This window comes from Sturnus vulgaris, chromosome 6 (assembly GCF_052056855.1).
Source record: "Sturnus vulgaris isolate bStuVul1 chromosome 6, bStuVul1.hap1, whole genome shotgun sequence".
In the NCBI taxonomy this organism is placed as follows: Eukaryota; Metazoa; Chordata; class Aves; order Passeriformes; family Sturnidae; genus Sturnus; species Sturnus vulgaris.
Window position 1 is genome coordinate 23557633 of NC_142248.1, and position 19708 is coordinate 23577340.

At 36.8% G+C, this 19708-nt stretch overlaps 1 protein-coding gene across 13 annotated transcripts in view; it reads right to left on the reverse strand.

Moving 5' to 3' along the window:
- The window catches only part of RALGAPA1 (Ral GTPase activating protein catalytic subunit alpha 1), a 131625-nt gene that overhangs the window by 109973 nt on the left and 1944 nt on the right, over positions 1 to 19708 (reverse strand). For all 13 annotated transcript variants that reach the window (XM_014890813.2, XM_088167293.1, XM_014890768.2 and 10 more), the window contains exons 2-8: positions 10814 to 10924; positions 10237 to 10286; positions 8767 to 8824; positions 8067 to 8110; positions 6977 to 7154; positions 5344 to 5459; positions 3275 to 3413 (exon numbers count right to left, since the gene is read on the reverse strand). In XM_014890813.2, coding sequence (XP_014746299.1) covers positions 3275 to 3413; positions 5344 to 5459; positions 6977 to 7154; positions 8067 to 8110; positions 8767 to 8824; positions 10237 to 10286; positions 10814 to 10924 — 696 coding nt within the window. The remainder of the gene's footprint in view (positions 1 to 3274; positions 3414 to 5343; positions 5460 to 6976; positions 7155 to 8066; positions 8111 to 8766; positions 8825 to 10236; positions 10287 to 10813; positions 10925 to 19708) is intronic.

Consider the following 19708-nt stretch of genomic DNA (forward strand, 5'->3'; position numbering starts at 1 on the left):
GAGCTGATGACAAAAAGGGCAATAAGCTGAAGGGTTGGAAGACAGACACAGGGTAGAAAGTGAACAGGCTAGCAAAAACACAGTGGACACTTGTAAGCTTTGACCATGCTTAATTTTTAAGATTAACAAAGGGTTCATAAGGAATGAAGAGCTAGACACAGCTGTAGGACAACCCACTTTAGTGTTTCCCTGTAAATGAAGGAGCCTATCTAAATGGCTTGGAAATGGCACAGAAAAGCACATTACTATGACAGAAGTAGTAATGCCCCTGGAATATTACTGCCATATCTGTAGCTCTTAGTAAACAACTTCTAACTCAATCTCAACAGATATTTAACAAAGACTTTACAATCAAAATAAACAATAAGGCAAAAAAAAAAAAAACCAACAAAAATACCCAAGCCAAAACATAAAAAAGCAAAAAACTCTAAACAAAACCAAACTAAACAAAAACCAACCCCCTCGAGAAACCATCTCATGGGTTTTTCTAATGCTGTATTCCTCTTCTAAATCTGTAATACTAAAGCCAGAATTTGAAGGAGCCACAATACTTAGCGTTCATCTAACTGGAATGCTTAGTGCTTGCTGCTGTAGGCAACATATTTATCAGGAAAGAAGGAAAGAAATCTCAGTCCAGTGTACTGTCTCCAGTAAAGCCCTGTATCAATGCCTGCTTACTAAAATTACTGTTCTGATTTGCACCTCATAACTTCTCCTAAATTAAACATTACACCAGTAGCATGAGAACTGTTCTTAGTAGCAGGCTCAGTGCCCAAGTCTGCCCTGCTTTCAGCCTCAAGGCTGTAAATTAAGAATAAGCACGGGATTATTTTCAAATAGGTTGGGAAGATGCGTGCCAGAGAATAATATCTTAGAGAAAAAATTATTCAACTTACCAATGCTTCTGTTGTTTTCAACACTGTATTGTTCCAAAAAATCCTCCTTACAGTTGCTCACTGTGCACAGTTTAAGGCACTCTCAGTAATTCTGGGGATCTGTGCACATTTCTTCATTTCCCATTGTCCTCTTCTTTACTAAGGCCTTGGAAGTCTCTTGTTTACAGTTCACAGAAAAACAGAGGACTACAGTAACACTTCTATGGAAGACTCAGTCAAGATCTTCATAGAAGGAGAAAAATAGCATTTCCATATTTCTTGCTCTGAAGCATCAAGAAACAGTAGGTTTGCTTTCTCAGCACTGCTTGCTATCCCTCTTGTAGCTATTTTCATTGAACTTCTTCAGCATCTGCACAATAACTCTTATTCTACTGTTACTTATGGCTGTATTGTACTGGCTCCTCTCCTGTAGATGAAAAAGCCCACTGTTTGTCTTTCCCAAGAGAATATGGCTTTGACACAACCATCTCTCAAATCTAAATAAATGTACATGGACTGGAAGAGGCTAAGACCTTTTCAACAAACTTTCCTGACAGCCTGATTCTAGAATGTGGAATTGTTTCTGAAAATCACTACTGTGGAGAGTTCTTCTGAGATGCTGCATCAACAGATAAGAGGAATGGTGATGTGACTGTACGACTCAAGTGATGAAATGGTAACTTAAAGCCTCCGTACAAGGTATGGCTTTACAAAAAGGAGTCTTGAACTCTGTTGGCCTACCACCAACATGTGCATGGGTGCATGCAAACCTGAGAGAACAAAATCAAGATTTGCAAACAACATTCTGGTTTAAAATGGGTTAAAAACTCTGAGTAAAACTCAGATTTGCTTAGAAAACATCTAACATTCCACTCTCTATATGGAAAGAAAAATTCTAGCACCATCAGCTTTGAAGACTCTGATAAATCCTATCTTCCTTTTCCTACTGCTGGCTCTTAATAGCATGCAGTTGGCACAAAAACCTAACTTTGCCCAGTCAGAAATGTGAGCAACCACTGTATAATCCAAACACTGTGATTCTGTACAGATAAAACCAACACACCCAGAGAACAGCACACTAACACTTTATTTCAGCAGCAGTAGTTTCTCTTCAGAGCACAACTGAGATTAACAATACAGGTCACATTAAAGAAAGGTTTTACAAGACCATTTAATTTACCTCATTCAGGTTAACAGAGCAAGATTGACTCTAATGAAAGGGTCAGAGGCTTCCACAAACAAAGAACTGAAAACCATAAACAAGAATCTTAACACGTTGTTTCATGACAAATACTTTTGGAGAATGCCCTTCATGGGCAACATGACTCAAGCTAAAAACTGCTTTTCAATACTGTCTTGTTAAGAGTTAGAGAACACAATTACCTGTCTCAAACATTGTTAACGCCACAGAAGGGAGGAATTTGTGACAGGAAGGTGCTAATTCCAGGCCTAACAGAGGCAAGATCTGGTTAGCACATCCTGGCTAACACACTCCCACTGCGACAGACTGTGTGACAAGAAGGACTAGCTTATACCCTTATCACCGGTCAAAAAAGTAACATCTCAAGTTATGGCACAGGCAGCATCTATGGCCACCAGTGGCCACCAAAGCTCCCCCAAATACACCTCCATGGACACTCAGAACCAAGAGCGTACAAAGGCAGTACTGTTGTCCAGGTGTTAGGACCTAGGAGGAGGTTAACAAAGCTTAGAAAGAACGATGTGCTACTGATAGTGGATACAAAGAATGCAGAATTTAGGGGCCATAAGAACATCTGGCAGAAGACAAGGAAGAAATTATTTAAACTATCTCAGCAATTCTGCTGAAATCAGTTCCAGCTGGGTAAAAGGTAATTCCACAGAGGGAGATCTGTGACTCACCAACCTAAGAAACCCACATCTCAAAAGAAGAGAAAGACTGAACACCAATGCAGACTAATTAGCACAAGATGCATTTAACCAATAGAAAATGGAACACTAATTAATAAGAGAACTATATTACTTGTAGCCAATAAGCAATTCCTTTGTTTCTAAAATGTATAAATACTGAACAGATTTGATGGTCAGCAGCAGACCTCATGGATCCAGCACCCCTTTCAACACAGAGCTTACTAACAGATGAACAAACCAGGACCCACACCCCACCACCAAGCTCAGGATGAAGAAGACCCAATGACACTGCTGGATCCACAGGTGGTGATCAGCTTCTACTGGCACTCTCTCTCTCTCTCCCCTTTCTCTCCCAGTGCAGTTAATGTGACAAAATAAAGTCAGTACTGTTGAACCAGCATTTGGTCTTGTTGTCATCTTAATTTGAGCAAAGGTATCTCTCACTAATCAGATCATAACATCGCTATTAGATAGAATGCAATGATTTTATCAGCTGTGTTAACACTTACCAAGTATAGGGTTATACAAGCTGGTCTCCTTACAGATGTTTGGGAAAATAGAAGGTAAGTAGTATTTCTTAAAATTTGAGAATAAAAATGAAAATCCCTTTTCCTGGTTTTCCTTGTTCTTCCATTCTAAACTCTTAACCTTAAAATAAGAATTTGGACAAAGTAAATATCTACAAGTAGAAAAAATAGGTAACTGATGAAATGTTCTCTTTATAAGTAATTTCTTTGAAACAAAATCATATATATTTAAACAAACAGTTTTAGAAAGATGAAACAGAAACTAGCTGGGAAATGTCAATGAAACAAAGATTGTTCTCTTCCAAAATATTGTTTCAAAATGAACTTGAACACATAAAATACTAAAACCAACAGAAATACATTTGCTTTTGCAGTCATCTTGCCAAATCGGGGGTATGCCCAAATTGACCGTTTTTAACAAAACTATTTTTATATTTCAAAATGTTTTATCAAAAAAGAATAATTACCCATGCTATTCCAAATATTTCTCTGACAACTTCTTTTAAGACATTTTCACTAACAAGTGTCCACATAGTCGTTGTAATAGGTACTTGGATTCATTTGTGTAATTGGCAACACGAAACAAACAAATTTTTCAACCATAAGCAGCAGAAGATACGACTTTGAAGTTGAGTTACATAATGTACTTTCATGGATCGTGAGTGCTAAGCATTCTCCTTCATGAAGTGTTTTCCTAAACAGTAAATAGTACCAAGCGTGGTAAGCTCTCCACAGGAAATACAACTTGCAGTTTCCATCTTTGTTCCTGAGAATCCATCTGCCTGCAAAACTAAGTAATCTACCAAGTCTATCATAAATAATATAAAGGAAGACTCCTCTCTCTCTTTTTTCCCTTTCCCCTCTAATTCTTACTCAAAGGTCATAGTTCTACTATGATCCATTTTCAGGGCAATTGGTGTGTAGAGTGGAATATATATGCTTATATTTCACTCCCCAAAATAACTCAATGGATTAGCTGATACATATAATTTAGTGACACAAAGTCCTTTAACAGAAATTAATATCAAAGAACCTTGCAATTATCAATGGCCTCTAAAGGGACTTCAGCGAACGACTTCAGCACATAACAAACAAGCTCTATGACACCTGTCTCAATGACCTATCTGAATTTAAATATATGACTACCAATTTATTACAGAAAAGGCAGTTGTCTTCAAAAATATAAGGGCTATTTTCCTGCAAAGTAAATAGCCAGAATTAAGCTTACTCTACAGATCACAAGTATGAAGACCTCTATTCAAAGTGGGAAATGCTGGAAACAATAAAAGGAGGCTGGAAATTATTCCAGCGCGGCAAGTTCACAGAATTGTGATGGATAAAGGGAAGCCATGAAATGTTTAACATAGATCATATTAGTACACTGTCCATCTTCTCTAGTAAAACCTGCATAAGCATGAAGAAAATTTATAGGTACCCAGCTGGGTTCTGCAGGACAAGTCTGATGCAGAAGGCAGCAGTCAGCAACACCTACCATGCATTCAGCACATGAGAGCACGGTAGGCTCAGAAGCAGCATGTGCTAATTGGCCAGCAAATCAATTACATAACATGTAACAGCTGAGCCACAGTTTTTGACAGAAGCTGTTGATATGCCCCATACTGGCTGAGATCACAGAACTGTCAAACTTCAAAGGGAAGAACATTGTTTGTGAGTTGCACACCATAGACTAAATACTCATTCAACTCTTCATTTTCTGTACAGAGTTGATCCAGTGGTTCAAGACAATAAGACAGGAAAGGGGAGATGAAAATGAGACGGGAGCTGAAATCAGCATTGCTAGAAGTGACTAACAAGTCTTATTTTGTCTCCATGCTACAATCTGATGGAAGATCCTGTGGTAACAGATGTAGGAATCTTCACACAGAAGACAGGGAATATTTTTCTAGAAGAATTTGCTTTTAACAAAAAAGGGAGTGGCAAGGAGGGACTCTTTAAAACATTTTCATATGCATTTGCAGTGCCACAAGTAAAAAACTTACTGTAAAGGACAAAGAGATGTTAATTGTTTGCTTGAAAACTATAGAACATACCTGAATTACCATGTATTTCAAAAGTGCTTCTAAAAAATAGCTTGTTAAATCTTCTTGTCCTTTATCTCCTGATTGTGGAGGAACAAGTGGAGTGATTTCTTCTATAGTCACTTGAGCTATTTAAAGAAGAATAGAGGTACATCTAACGTTTAGACCATTTCTTCTCATGTGTAAACATCTATGAAGTTACGAAAGTAGAAATGCACTGCAGCAAGCAGAGATAGTTTAGAGGTAGAATAGTCCACCCATAGATTAATGAAAATCAGGAAATTTTAACTTATAAACCACCATGGAACTAATTTCTAACACATTTAAAAAGCACAGCACACAATAAGTAGGTTTTCTCTATGCACTTTTGGAATCTACCTGCCAAACCCAAATTTTTAAAAATTTCTTTTGGAATTTATGCAAACAATACTGCAACACTTACGGTACACAAATGCCAAATCTTTATTTATATCTTTCACCATTTTTCCATTTAGCAGTTGATACATTTCCTTTAAGTTTTACTATCTGTATCCTTCTCTGCCTCAACAGTGAAGCTAGCTCAGAGTTGATTTTTCTCCTGTTCCTGCAGTTAGATATTCACATGTCAATCTTTGCACTGTGAATTTCATAAAATAACTCCTAAAAAGGGCTTAAGTAAGTAGCAAAATTTTACTTGCAGAGCTATCCTGCCATGGAATTTGTCTGCTGTGTTTCTGCAAATTTAATTACTTGTCATGGAGACACAGCTTTCCTCTACAAGCAATAAAATACTCAAATACTAAGAGAAGATGGAAAGAAGGCAAAGTACAACATTCACGGGAAAAAGTGTTCAAGCTTTTATTCCCATTTATGTGAATGCAGTTTGCACTTAGATTCAAAGACCCCATCCAATTTCAAATCATTAATAAATGAGCCTCAAATCACACTATCAAGAATTGAGTTAGGAGGCACTTAATACTAGAGTGTACAAAGAAAAAACTGTCCTAAGAATCATCTTAAGAGAAAAATCATCCTCACTCTATTGATTAGGGCCAAGATAATGACCTTACCATTAAAAAAAAACCAAAAAACCAAACACAATAAAAAACCAGAAAGTAGAAAACCTCATCTCAGAATGCTCAAGCCTTTTTCACTCATTCTAACCTTTAAGACCTCAAATTTTGCAATTTACAATTTTTCTGATTCTTTTCGAAGATTCCAAGCTGCAAAAACACCACAGCTTTAATTGCTTGGTCATTCACAGACACATTTGTCGTTACACACTGGCCTAACAATCACTCATTCTCTTGACGGCCACACCAGAAACAGCTTTGCACAGCCTGCTTTGCAGTAGATGCAGGATCCTCTTGGGAGTTCTTAAGAATTATACACAATTGGTCAGTTTATTTTTACTACTATGCATTAAGCTATGATAACCTACTTGGGGGAAAAAGCCCAACAACCACAAAAAACAACTCATTCTGAAAAACAACAAAAAAGACCGAAATTGCTACAGAAAGAAGACCTGACAAACTGCTAAGAAACTCATCTTAGCTTCATTATCTCCCTGGGTATGTAGGTATGTATGTCAGTTACTTCAACTGGCCTTGTCTGTGACAAGATTTGAATTATGTCAAGAATTGACTAATATCACCGAATTACTTACTTTCTTGGACATTAAGGGGAGGGTTAATGAGATTATCTAGTGTTCGGGGGCCATATTCAGACTGTGGTGATGAAAATCCAGGAATCAAACAAGAAAACATCCATAATTGTTCTTTACTACAGTTATTTTGAAGTGCTTGCAGCCACAAAAGAAAGAGACGCACACCCTCTCGACGTATCTTAAAGGAAAAAAACATGGAATAAGTTATCTTGTGCCAGAACAAACAAAAGCATTTCCATTTGTCCTGGAAGGAGAACAATAAAAAAAATGAGGACACATAGTCTGACCCCCAGCAGTCAGCCAGTCAGCAGAGCCAAACTAGCACATTTGCTGCTCCTGATGAAATGCAAGGGCAAGCCTGCCACCTTCACTCCTGTGTCTCAAAGAATTTCTAACCGGGGTTTCTCTGAAAGAAGAGGAAGTAAACCAACACGTCTGATCACTTGCTTGACTACAGCACTGCAAGATGCCACATGAATTTTTCAGAAAATTTTGTCAAAATTTTTCTGAAAATTTTTTCAAAAAACAACATAAAATTACTAAATATGTTCATTAATAATAACAACAGAGTGACTGAGCTTTCTGTATCAGAAGGACCAATTCTACCTTCTTCCATTTCTCCTTCAAAAAACGTAATAGAGTCCTAGAGTACTCCCTTCCTGGCTCTCATACTGGAGAATTTCAGTACCAGAGAATTCTGCAGATGGTTTACAGAGGAGTGGTGAAGCTGTTTTGTCCCAACCATTTAAATTACTCTACACACCAGCAGGTCTCCCTGGTATAAATCATCTTTCACTTCCAAGGTAGTCTGAGCCCCAAAATCAGCTTCCTTGCCCTAACAAAGAACAGTTAATGCTCACTACTGCATTAATGCAAAATCCTTTAAATCCAATGGCTATGCTATATAAACACAGTACTACTGTGAGTAATTTTACTGAGATAAAGCTGATGATTTGGAGTCACTCTTTCATGACACACAAGTCATGATCTGGTTCTCATTCCTGGGTTTTTACTGTAAAAATTTGCCCTTATGTTCTTATTTGTACTTTTAAGTATTGTAGACAAAAGTGCATGCAACTTTTTGCAATACCTTTAATGAATTTCCAGTGTGAAGAAGCTTCTTTAAAATCAACCCTAAAAAAACAAGGAGAAAAATTTTGTCCGTTTTTGTTCTTTCTATATTAAGTAAAATGTCAGAGTTCTCGGTCAGACTTGATAGACACTTTTAAACAAGTCCTTGGCAATCTCCGATTTAATCTTGGTGACCTTGATACCTTCAAGCAACTGACTCAATGCCAGAAGGAAAAAAATCAAATATCACCTTTCATAGCCTGCTCATAGAGTATCCTTCCCCAAGGACTTCTGAGATGTGTACATTAAAAGTAAATCATTCTCAAGTCATCACAATGCATATAATCAGCATTCCCTATTTACAAATACCTCACATCAGCTTTGAAATGTATTACTAAGAGAAAGAAAACAAGGAATATATAATAATTAAAACTCCAAACTTTTCACCGGCCCTTGTTTTTTTCTCAGTCACTCTTCTACTTCTACATTCCCAGATTTAAATCTATACAGAAGAGTATCATTACATTGGTGAGGGGTTTCGTCTATTTCTTTTATTTTCTTTATTTTCCTTCACCTAGCTTGCAAAATTCTCCAGACCATAACCCCTGTGAAGCCACTTAAAGTGTAAGAAAATGAATGGCCTAGTAGCCACTAATTGGTAGCTACTAGGAAAAAATACAATGAAAGAGAGAGGGAGAGTGAGAGAAAAATCAACTTACCAATACTATGAAATTGCCACCTCTGATGAATCCTTTCAGGAAGGAGTTGTAAAATTTTCTATAAAAATAACAAAAACCCAAGAATGTATGTTGCTGATATCACTCCTGAAAGACCAAACAGCCCTTTCACAAAGGCCACAGAGCAAAGGCTGAAGCATCAACTTAAAAAATCCCCACAATGCTTACCCCTGGAAGCATTATGGTCCTTTCAAGATGACCCCATTCCTAAAGCTAAGAAGCCCAAAGGCTCTGACAGACTGTCTGTAGGTCCTGCACTGGAGACTTCAGATGTTACTGCAGGTCATCTGGCTCCACTACCTCTCTATCTCTGTTAGACACTGCTGCTTACAGCATAGGGAATGGAATGGGATGAGTGTCTGTCCAGTTAATGGAATGGGATGAGTGTCTGTCTCAGTTGCTCTGGTTCACAACAGATTGCATTAAGTTATTCCACCTTTCCAATGGCTTCAGCTAGGATGTTCAGCTGTCAATTTGCCTCTGTGGCACAAGTAAACATTTGCTTCAGCCTTCTCAACTGAGATGCAATGAGCTACAGCAAAACAGTGCAGACAGGACCTCTACAAATAGAATAACCATCTCCAGAAACAAAAAACAGAGCACAGTCAGTAATTCCAAATCTATCATGTAAGACTTGCAACATTTACACTAGAGGCATTTGCAAATTGTAAATAACCTAACTTTTCCTGGCTATGGCCCTCCAGCACACTGTTCAACTGCTTCCAAAGCACAGATCACCTATAATTCCTTTAATCAGGAACTAGTGAACAAACGAACTAGTTCTTTTTCACATTCACCAACATACCTCATTATTAAATAAATAATAACTGAATTTGTATTCAACCATGTGATAAGCATTGATCAGCTTTTAGTCTTCCATATTTTTAAGAAACACAATCCTTGTTCTATAATTAGAAGTCTCCATCAAAAAGGAAAGATGAAAACTTGACATTCTAAGCTATTTCTAAACTACAGTGTCAGCTTAGAAATGTTCTGATTTTATTAAATTATTTCATTAGTGTCTAATTCATCTTAATTAAGTCAAGATATACTTTTGGAAAGCATAATGTTAAGTGCAATTTTCAAATAATGAATATTTTTTAAAATAAGGAATTTTTTAAAAAGATTTGTGCAATGTAAAAACTTTCTGCAGTAACAATCTATTATGAGAAAAATCAGAGATAACATGCAGTCAAAAGCTCAAAAATACCATGACTAAACAGAGATCACTTTTCTACGAATTTCAGTGTGTATAACACATTATGGAGAAATACCACCACCAAAGAATAATCAACTATCTAGAGACACAGAAACATCTTTTTCCAGTTTAGACATTTTCTTGCAAAACTGCAAGTCAAATTTTTATTTTTTACACAAAGCACATAAATTCAGCTCTATGTAAAAGTAAGAAGGAATTCGTTTAAACGTAAAGTTAAATTCAAAAGATCTTACCTCAAAAATAAAAAGAATAGAATCTAATTCTTCTCTCTGAGACTTGTGACCTAGTTGCAAAAATAAATAGTTAAAATAATTAAGTCGTTAAATATAAATATAAGATTCACTTTCCTTATCAAAACAAAGATCCTTAAATGTGTAAAATGAAAACCTGCATTTATACAACCATAACTTTGCACTGCTTCTGCAAATAAAATTTACACTCCCCAAATACAGTTTATAACAGCTACAATTTGCATAACTTCCTATTATGGCATCTACAACTAGGAGAGATTAAGTTACACATTGCCTTGTTACAGAATAATTCTGCAGAATGCAAAGTATAACGCCTTAAGAATCCTCACTTTGAAGAAGGGCAAACACAGTCATTGGAGAATAAATACTTTTTGCTCACCTCCACTGTATGCACATCTCATTGCTCTGCCTGTATTTGCAAAGTTAGTTCTTAGACATATTTCAGCACAGCTAATGTTGTCATTTGTGACCACACAGAGCTTTAATTATAGCACCCTGCGTTATTTCATAACAAAGACACAAGCATCAAGACAAAAAGAGTCCTATCTGAAATCCTTACCTTTTTGTTTAAGGCCCACTTCAATAGTCACGAAGTTTTCAAAAAATACGTAATATATATGTGAAAAATGTAGGTCGAAAAACTGTTTGAGATCAATTGATTCTGCATTCTCTGAAAAACAGAACAGAACATTGTTTATATTTCTTTCAAATATTCAGAGTCAACCGCTACATACCATTATCCAGCAGTAAGAACTGAAGATATTTAGAAGAAAAATTACTGTTTTTTAAATAAATAACAAAAGAAATACAGAAACTATTGAAGTTTTCATTCTTCACACTGAGGCTAATGAAATTCAGTATGGCATGCCATAAGTGCCTAGTGAATTTTAAAACAGGGAGCAGCATCTTCTTGCACACCCATTGTTTGCATGACTAATGCCAACAAATGCCAGTCATGAACCCTAATTCCATCAGGACTAGCACTGCCCAGATGAATCTGGTTTCAATTGTTAATTTAATAGAAATAAAGCTAGTGACACTGCCCAAACTCTACAACAGAAAGACCATCACAACATCCAACTGTAATTATTAAGCACAACTAAGCTTACTAAAGAAAGTAGAAGGATGTTAAGTGAGGAACACATCTGCTCTGTAGATAAACCTAAGCTGGGAGGATGCAAAAAGCAGCACTGGATTCCCACTGTTACCTCCTTATTCCCTCCAAGCTCCAAGACGCTACTTTCTAGTCTGGCTCAGTCCCTCACACTCCTTTGATTGTGTGGCCTAGGGAAAACAGAAGATGGGATCTCAGGGATACCCTGAGGCGGAAACATCACTCTAAGTATGGGGGAATGTGCTTTCTTGTGTACCCCAGGAAGGTTCCCAGACTCTCTTCCCACAGCTTTCTAGATGGTTTTCTGCAAATTCCCGATAAAGAAATAGATAGTGATTTATCTAGATTAATTTTAAAGTGATCATTTTAAACAATCAAGCCTTAGTACACACTGTCTAGACACTCCCTGTCCTGTTTTTCAACTACATAAGACTTGAGAAACTAGGTGTACAAAACAATACCATGGAAGCACAGAGGAACAGGAAGACAGCATTTTAAATGGCAAAACTGCTCTTTCAGAATACTGATGTTAAACGAACAAAAGCAAAACATGAATAAAGGTGAGGCAAACAAAACCTTTATACCTTTTCATCAGCTGTATTCACTGAAACACCCTTTTCCCCTGTAGATATATCTCCTAAACAGCTCCTTCTAATTCTGTATTGGACCACAGAGTTTTTAATCCTTTTTAGAATGACATCAATCTTGTTCATCTCACATGACTGGATATACAAACAGTAGCATATAAAGTGAAGAACAATGAACTGAAAGGATAGCCAAAAGTATGGTGTATTTTCACATGTTTTCTTATATAGTTCTAGAGGACTATTAACTCAATTTTAACACAAATTTTGCAATAGAAGTTTCCAACACAGATTTAATTTTTGCTGTATCACAGCATTCTGGCAATGTCTTGCATAATGAGTGTAGTAGTGCCAAGGTGCTCTTGGAGCAAATAGTGCTATATCAGCAGCCAAGATCAACTCTTAAGCAAGGCAGCTCAGCTGGAATAAACAGTGGTCCAGAGACTCAAGCATGTTCCTGACCATCCACAGGCTTACCAATCCCCAGGTTTGCAGAAACTGTCATACAACCTACAGATCAGCAGCTGAACTGCTACAGTTTAGACATGCAAATGTTAAAGGACAACAAAAACCAATTTCACTCCAAACAAGCTGAATGATTTTCAGCTCATCAGGGAAATGCACATGAGATGGAGCTACTGACTAGAGCATAAGCACAACCATTACAGCCACTTCTACCCATGGGTAGAGCCCTAAGTGAGTCCTAGGCAAGGGAAAAGAAAATACTGGAAGAAAAATCAAGAGTTTGAGATGGAAGGATTAAAGAAAAAAAGAAGGCAAAGATTGAGACTATCAGGAGAAAGACGGGTGACAGAAGGTATCTTGTAGTCCATATGTTTATAGGACCGTATAGGAACTGCACGTAGAAAGCAGCAGAATGGCTCTCTCAATGCAAGGGTATAGAAAAGACTAGTTCCAAATACTAAAGGGATAGGAAGCAGTTAAACATGGTCTCTTCCAATCAAAACACAAGAATGCTGCATTTTTGCAGGCATGTTAAATGTTTCATTTCCTGAAATAGGCCCTCATTCTTTCCTCAGACATAGGTCAACTCTGAAGCAGACCAACAGAAAAAAACCCAAATGCCTAAACCAAATGTATTCTTATGTCTTCTTTTAAACACTCAGTCTTAACACAATGGTGAGCAATTTTTGGAGACGCTATTCCTAAATTCTTCAGACAGCAAACTGAAAGTTTGTCTAGATAGCCAGCTGAACAGTGACTGTCACTTCACCACATAATTGCATATGTACAACTGGTACTGTGGTAAGACATTCTGCCTTTGGCTGGAGGGTGAGGTGGAATTTCAGAAGTTTGTCCTTTTTTACATTTTTTGTTCTTTTGTTACGTATTTACTTAAGAATAATGTGTCAATTACCTCAAAAAGTGCTTGAAGGAGCAGTGGTAAACATGTATTATTACCACTAACACCCAAATAACATTAAAAGCATACCTTCAAAATATAGTTACAGTTTGCAAGAATAGGATGAGAGTAAAAAATTCTTTGACTTTGCATTTTCTATAGCCAATGCATTTCACTTTGATTCCTTTCTAAGATCACACTTGATAGCAAAATCAAAATCAAAACCGGTTAACAACTGTATTCTGCAGTAAATACTATTGCTTCAGATGGAAGAAATACGACATTTTATTTAATGGGAATTTTATTCTTTTATTATGTGAAAATAATACTTTTTAAAAAACCCACTAACTCTTTTTGTTAATGCTGAAAACCAGCTTTATTCCTAAGGGAGGGAAAACAGTTGTTCATCTGACAGGCTTGCCACCTACAGCAAAAGAGAACATCTGCTCATCATCGAAGGACACCTGTAGTGGTTCAGTAAGCTGATGGTGAAGAAATTTGGAAACTTGCATTGTTCGAGAAGTTTGAAATTCATTATGATTATCCTGACATGAATTATGGCAAAAAAGGAGAAGGGTGAAAAACAGTAGATACAGCATGGAGACAACAACGTAGACCTTAAGAGGGCTTGATCTGGCCACCTGTACCCAACATTCCATTTCACAGCTACCTCTATACTGAAAACAATCCACACGACTAATGCATGGAGAATATTGCTCTTCCTGATTACTGTACCATTAAAACTTCCAGTTATATGTTGCTTTTATAGCTTTCTTCCTAAATTAAGGATTTGGTTCTTTTCCTAATGTCTCTAAAAATATTCAGTTTCTCTCTCGTTGCCATCAGCTAAAGAAACAGCTCCTCAATTCTCATGTCATAATAATTTTCTCCAACATCAGCTCACTGTCACTTCTCTATGCTCTCCCAAAGTATCATGCATGCTGCATAGAGGTGAAAGTCATAACCTCTACAAGCAGCATATCCTTTTCAGCTAGCCTTGAACTGGGAATTGGCAGGAAATTGCTCCTCTGCTTTGGCTAGTTAAGTATTTTCTGTATTTTTAAAAAGAGAGACATAGCCTTTTTTTTATTTTTAATATGAAATAGGATTAAACAGAAACAGGCTTTCCTCTACAACTTCCAGTTCATTCCTGTTTTTAAATTTTAAACAAAAGAACTTTATATTCTTCTACCACAGATCATGTAACTAACACAAACGAATGTACTCGTGTTCTTGCTTCTGTGACCAGACTGGGAGGAGGGAAGGACTCAGAAGTAGATCTGGCACCATATGAAGTGGTTGGAAAGGTTCCTCAGAATGTGAAAGGGAAAAATGGGATACTATTGTATTCCAAAGGGACGTAAAAACTCAAGTTTCTACTGTACAATGCATAGTTTCAGTACTCTAAAATCCAGATTTCCAGCACTTTATGAAAGCTATTTGCTAAGAAAATGCAGTTTTCTTCACACTTTACAACAGCAAGAAACACGGATCTTTGCTGTTTTTTCCTTAATAATTTTCTGTAATTTAAAAACTGGTACAAATCTGATCTCCATACTGTGTTCAAGGGTGCCCTTTTTATTGTTAAAAAAAACCCAAACAACCCAAAATATGTTTGGGCTGAGTTTGTTTTAAGTTTGGTATTTTAACTGTTTACCTTTAAAGTTCTGTCCTGTGCAGAAAAGTACTAGCTTACTTGGTCGATAATATTTTAATTTCACACAATATGGTGTCTCTTTGTGTTTAAATGTAATTTTCTCCTTAAAACAAAACAAACCCTGCGAAAACAGATTTCAGAAATAGATTTAACTTTTCTGAAGAGAACTTTCATCAGTTCACACTGCACTGCAGAAATTTAAGAAAATAGTCTGTATCATTACAGATTAAGTCGTGGTTAATTTTATGTTCTATTTTAATCGTTTTAGAATGCAATACTTTGTTTATACACAAAATTGTCAGAGCACTTAGTATAATGAAAACATTATCCTGTCTTATTCCAAGACTTACTGGCTTTTAAGTCACTTTCCCTCGTCCTCACCAAAACCCAAACTGACAACTGCAGCAAACAATGACCTGGAAGAAGGCCAGAATTCTGGATCTATTTCTGTAAAGCAGAGGCCTGCTATGGACTGACACGGTCAGTATCAATCCCTGTAACAAACTGGTGCCACTAGAAAGCAAAGGTTTCCATGTCCTCAATGGATAATCAAGCTTATTAATTCTTAATTCTCCATGCTGAAAAATTTAAGGGTTTCTTTACAGCAAACAGTAGAGAGATTTGGTTACATAGGGACTGTCTCAAATAGAAAAGCATGTAACTGAGAAAGGTTAAGTGGAAAACCTCGGGAACTAACTGGTGGCTCTGGCATAGTTAACAGACTGTCAGAGTGAAAGATCCCTGATAACAGACCACAAATGCAAATCTATTAAACAAAGGCTTCACATTAGCCCTTACTGTTTCAGACCTAATCAAAAGCTATTTAGTAAAACCAATTTTTTTTTAAAGGTAATTTTGTCAAAGATAGTATTCTTAAAGCTTTTGGTACTGAAAAAGAAATACAACTTAAAGAGATCTTCTAATGGACTTCTATTTTGCATCAGACAAGTCTAAACAACTGATCTCAATCTTTCAGATACAAATGAAAAAAAATCACAAACTTATAAGTAGGTTAACAGAACCAAAGAACATCATCTGCATAGAGACTGGTATAACACCAGTGCCGTACAGGAATGAGCAGAAGCAGCTGCCAGCTTTCCAAGCTATTTCTCTAATGGTGCTTACAAACTCTGAAGAGTTACACCAGTAAACTCTTAAGAAATACTTCCACAACAATTCACGCATGTTCCAGAACTTAAGCTTTTATTTAAGCAACTTCAAAAACTTCCATAGTAATGTACTTATTTTCATTCCAAACTGGAAAATCTGAACCCACACAGACTTTTCCTTTGCAACCAAGTGGTCAGAGCCTCCCTTTTGTCTCCCCTGGGGCTTTGATCTGGCTCCAGCCCTCAGTCCTGGACACTGCTGAACTCTGCAAGTCGAGTGCAACATTAGCCAAAATACTAAAGCAGAGTAAATCTTCCTCCTCTGCTCCCGAGCAAAACATAACTCGTTCAGGGTTAAGTCAAGAGTGACAGAACATGAAGCTCAGTTTCTACTTATTATTTTTGGCAAGAGTTGTAGATTTTTTTTTCTTTCCTGGTTAGTTTTAACTGCAGAGGACATGTCAGTGCTCATATAAGTCTTTGCACATCCATCGAAACTCAAGGCAGCTACTTTTGTAGTAGCTTCTCACTTGCTGTCACTTTAACAATGATAAAACATTTTTCATTTATGACTGAGGTTGATGACATGCAACACCAATGAATGCCATCCAGCTGAAGCATTAGGGCCGACTGCCAGTGAAATATATTTCTTAAATTAAAATCCCTTTAAACGAATGCAATCTCTGTTTAAGTATATTAATATTAAGCAATATATCAGAATGGATGTCCAATGCAGTCCATTTCATTCTGTCCCATGTAATGACTTTTCTCTTTCAAAGACTATATACATGAGATCTTCAGCAGTAACCAAACACCAAGAATAACAAAACAAAATAATAAAATAAACACCCTGCACTTTAGATACCGTTTTCTTGCATCTTACAAGTATTCTCTCCATGGTTCCAGAGATAAATTATAATTTTAAAATCATAGAATTTTAGTTTGATGTTGAAGTCTGATTAAATAGTGCAACATTTTAAGAATAATGCCATATTATTTCTGCTGTAATGATCTTAAAAATTGTAATTAGCTGCTAATTGACTGGGGACTGCTAAAATAAGTATAGATATATATAGAGAAAGGTATCTTTTCTGGAAAATCATTGTACAGGCAATACCTAAGTCTGTAATGTACATGATGTGCCTCCCTTCCATCAGCCAGAGGAGCCTGAGTGATCCCACCTGCAGCCGGCAGCCTTCCTGCCAGCAAGGCCCCGCTGCTGCCACACAGAGCCCAGGGGAAGCCGGTACGACATTCCCGCTCCAGGTTTGGATGCTCCAACTACCGCAGTCACACACAGTAAACACAACTTTTGTCACAGCATTTCCAGAATGCAGGAAGACAGGACAGCAGAGCAGTTTGCTAAAAAATCACACATTGAGCAAATCAGCACCAGGGACCTGTATGAGACTCTCAGGCACTTCCCAGAACTGAGAAGAAAAAAACAAATGGAGCAGGGTGGGGTAAACACTTCCCTACAGGAAGAAAGGAATACATCTCAAAAGAATAAAATCTATGAAACCAGATAATTACAGTTGTTTCAGGAAATATACTGCAGCAACATAACGAAGAAAAGCAGATTACCTTTGCTCACATAACTGCTGAGTCCCAAGATATGAAACTTCAATCTTTCCAATTTTTCTCAGCATTTCTTAGCTAGAATAATATTTCTTACTACTTAGAGGTCTCCTAAGACCTTTAACTTCTACTAAAAAACCTTATACCTGTGACATGCATAAATGTGTCATATATTATATTTACTTTAACAAATAATTTAATCACTTCTGAATTAGTCACCTGAATTTCACAGAATTTTCTCTGGTTTCCAAATTACAAAAAAGGCTGAATGGAGCCAATCTGAAGCAGATCAGAGAACCAGAGATCGACACTGCACTGAAGTGGCAAAAAGCAGTTATCTACTAAAGAGTTTCAGGAAAAAAAAAAAAAAAAGCAACAAAAAACCCCACAAACAAACAAAACAAATCAAACAAAAAAACCCCCAAACAAACAAAAAAATCCAAACCACAAGAAATGCATTTTCCCCCAGCATGCCGAGAACTGATCACTAGTCTAGCACTCAAGAGCTTCCCAATACAAAAATCATTTATCATAACTTCAAATTTGGTAAGCCTTAATAGATGTTATTTCCTAGTCCTTTTCATATATTTTTACACATTTTTCACCCTCTGTCCCTACACAAAGAAATTTTAAAGTTTTCATGTCCTTTTACATTAAATTTTAGTCTCATCTGAGTCATTCCCACACCTAAATCTTCCACACACTGACTATAGCAATGAGAGTCCTAAAGATGCAATGGTATTTGATATAATGGTACAGCACTGCTTTACAAAAGACACAAAATTTTCTATATATTCTTCTGCAGACTAATTTCCATTTTTTACTAAATTTAATCTGAGTTGTCATGAATGACAGGATACTTTCCTAAAACAATACAAATCACTACATTCTAGGCTATCTTGTAAAAGACATTTTAAAAATTCCATCTAATGTACACTACTCTCAATTTGTTAAAAATAAAAGTCACAGGCCTTTGTGCTATCCACCCACTTAGCTTCATATTAGGTGCTTTGATATTGTTCAGTCTCTTCTGATCCTTACTAAAAGTGGCATTATACTAATTTAAATATTTTAGACTATACTGTGCCTGACTTACACCAGTGCCTTGGAGGATGCAACTCTCAGTCTTTTACCATAATTGAACTTTTCAGACTCCTCTTTGACTAACAGACTGCCAGCAGTCTATAATTTACAAGCAGTCACTTCTATTCATGACTATTCCATTATTTTGGCTTACTGGAGAATTGCTACTTTGGATGCCTTGATAAAACGGCAGAAAAATGAACTAATACTCTCTCTCCTCCCCTCAAGTCTTAATCATGAAACCAAGGCCATACCTGTTTATTGTTGCTGACTAAAGACTAAAATGTACAGAAAAAAAAAAAAAAAAAAGGAACTCTGGTCCAATATGCCTTGCAGGCCTACTGAAAGTATTTTAAATTAAAGAACAAGAGAAAATTCCCTCCTTCCCCTGGATGTTAAACTGCAGAAAATTCTCTTCTGGAAAATTTCTGAATTTTTAATCAATTAATTTAATAAATAAATAATAAGTAATTTTTCCTTCAGGAAGATGCTGAACAGACATGACCTGAGATTTCCTGTCCTCTCTCCTCAGAGAGTCTTTTGGCAATAGCTAACATGGCTCCCCTGAGCACAAGGGAAATACAGCAATTATTCTGGGGGAATAGCCACTGAGGACAAAATGATGTGCAATACTTCACTGCTTAAGCTGCGGGATGGTGCCTGTACGAGAAGCCACCTCAGGAAGTAGTCTGTCTTACATAGGCACCTTAATTTTTTTTAATCTGGTTCTGAAGATTAGTCAAAGAAAAAACTGCAGGAGAAAGGAAATAGAGCTTATGTTTTAGAAGCAACTTGAGGCAGCAGAGAAAGGATTAAGGCAAGGAGTGATCGTACCAGAAGAAAGACTTCAAATAATCTGCTGTATACCTCCCATGCTCTACAGTGGGAATATGTATGGAAATACCTTACTCTTCTGCCCTAAAAAAAGACCTTGTTTTTGTACCTCGTGCACCTAAGAATATTTGC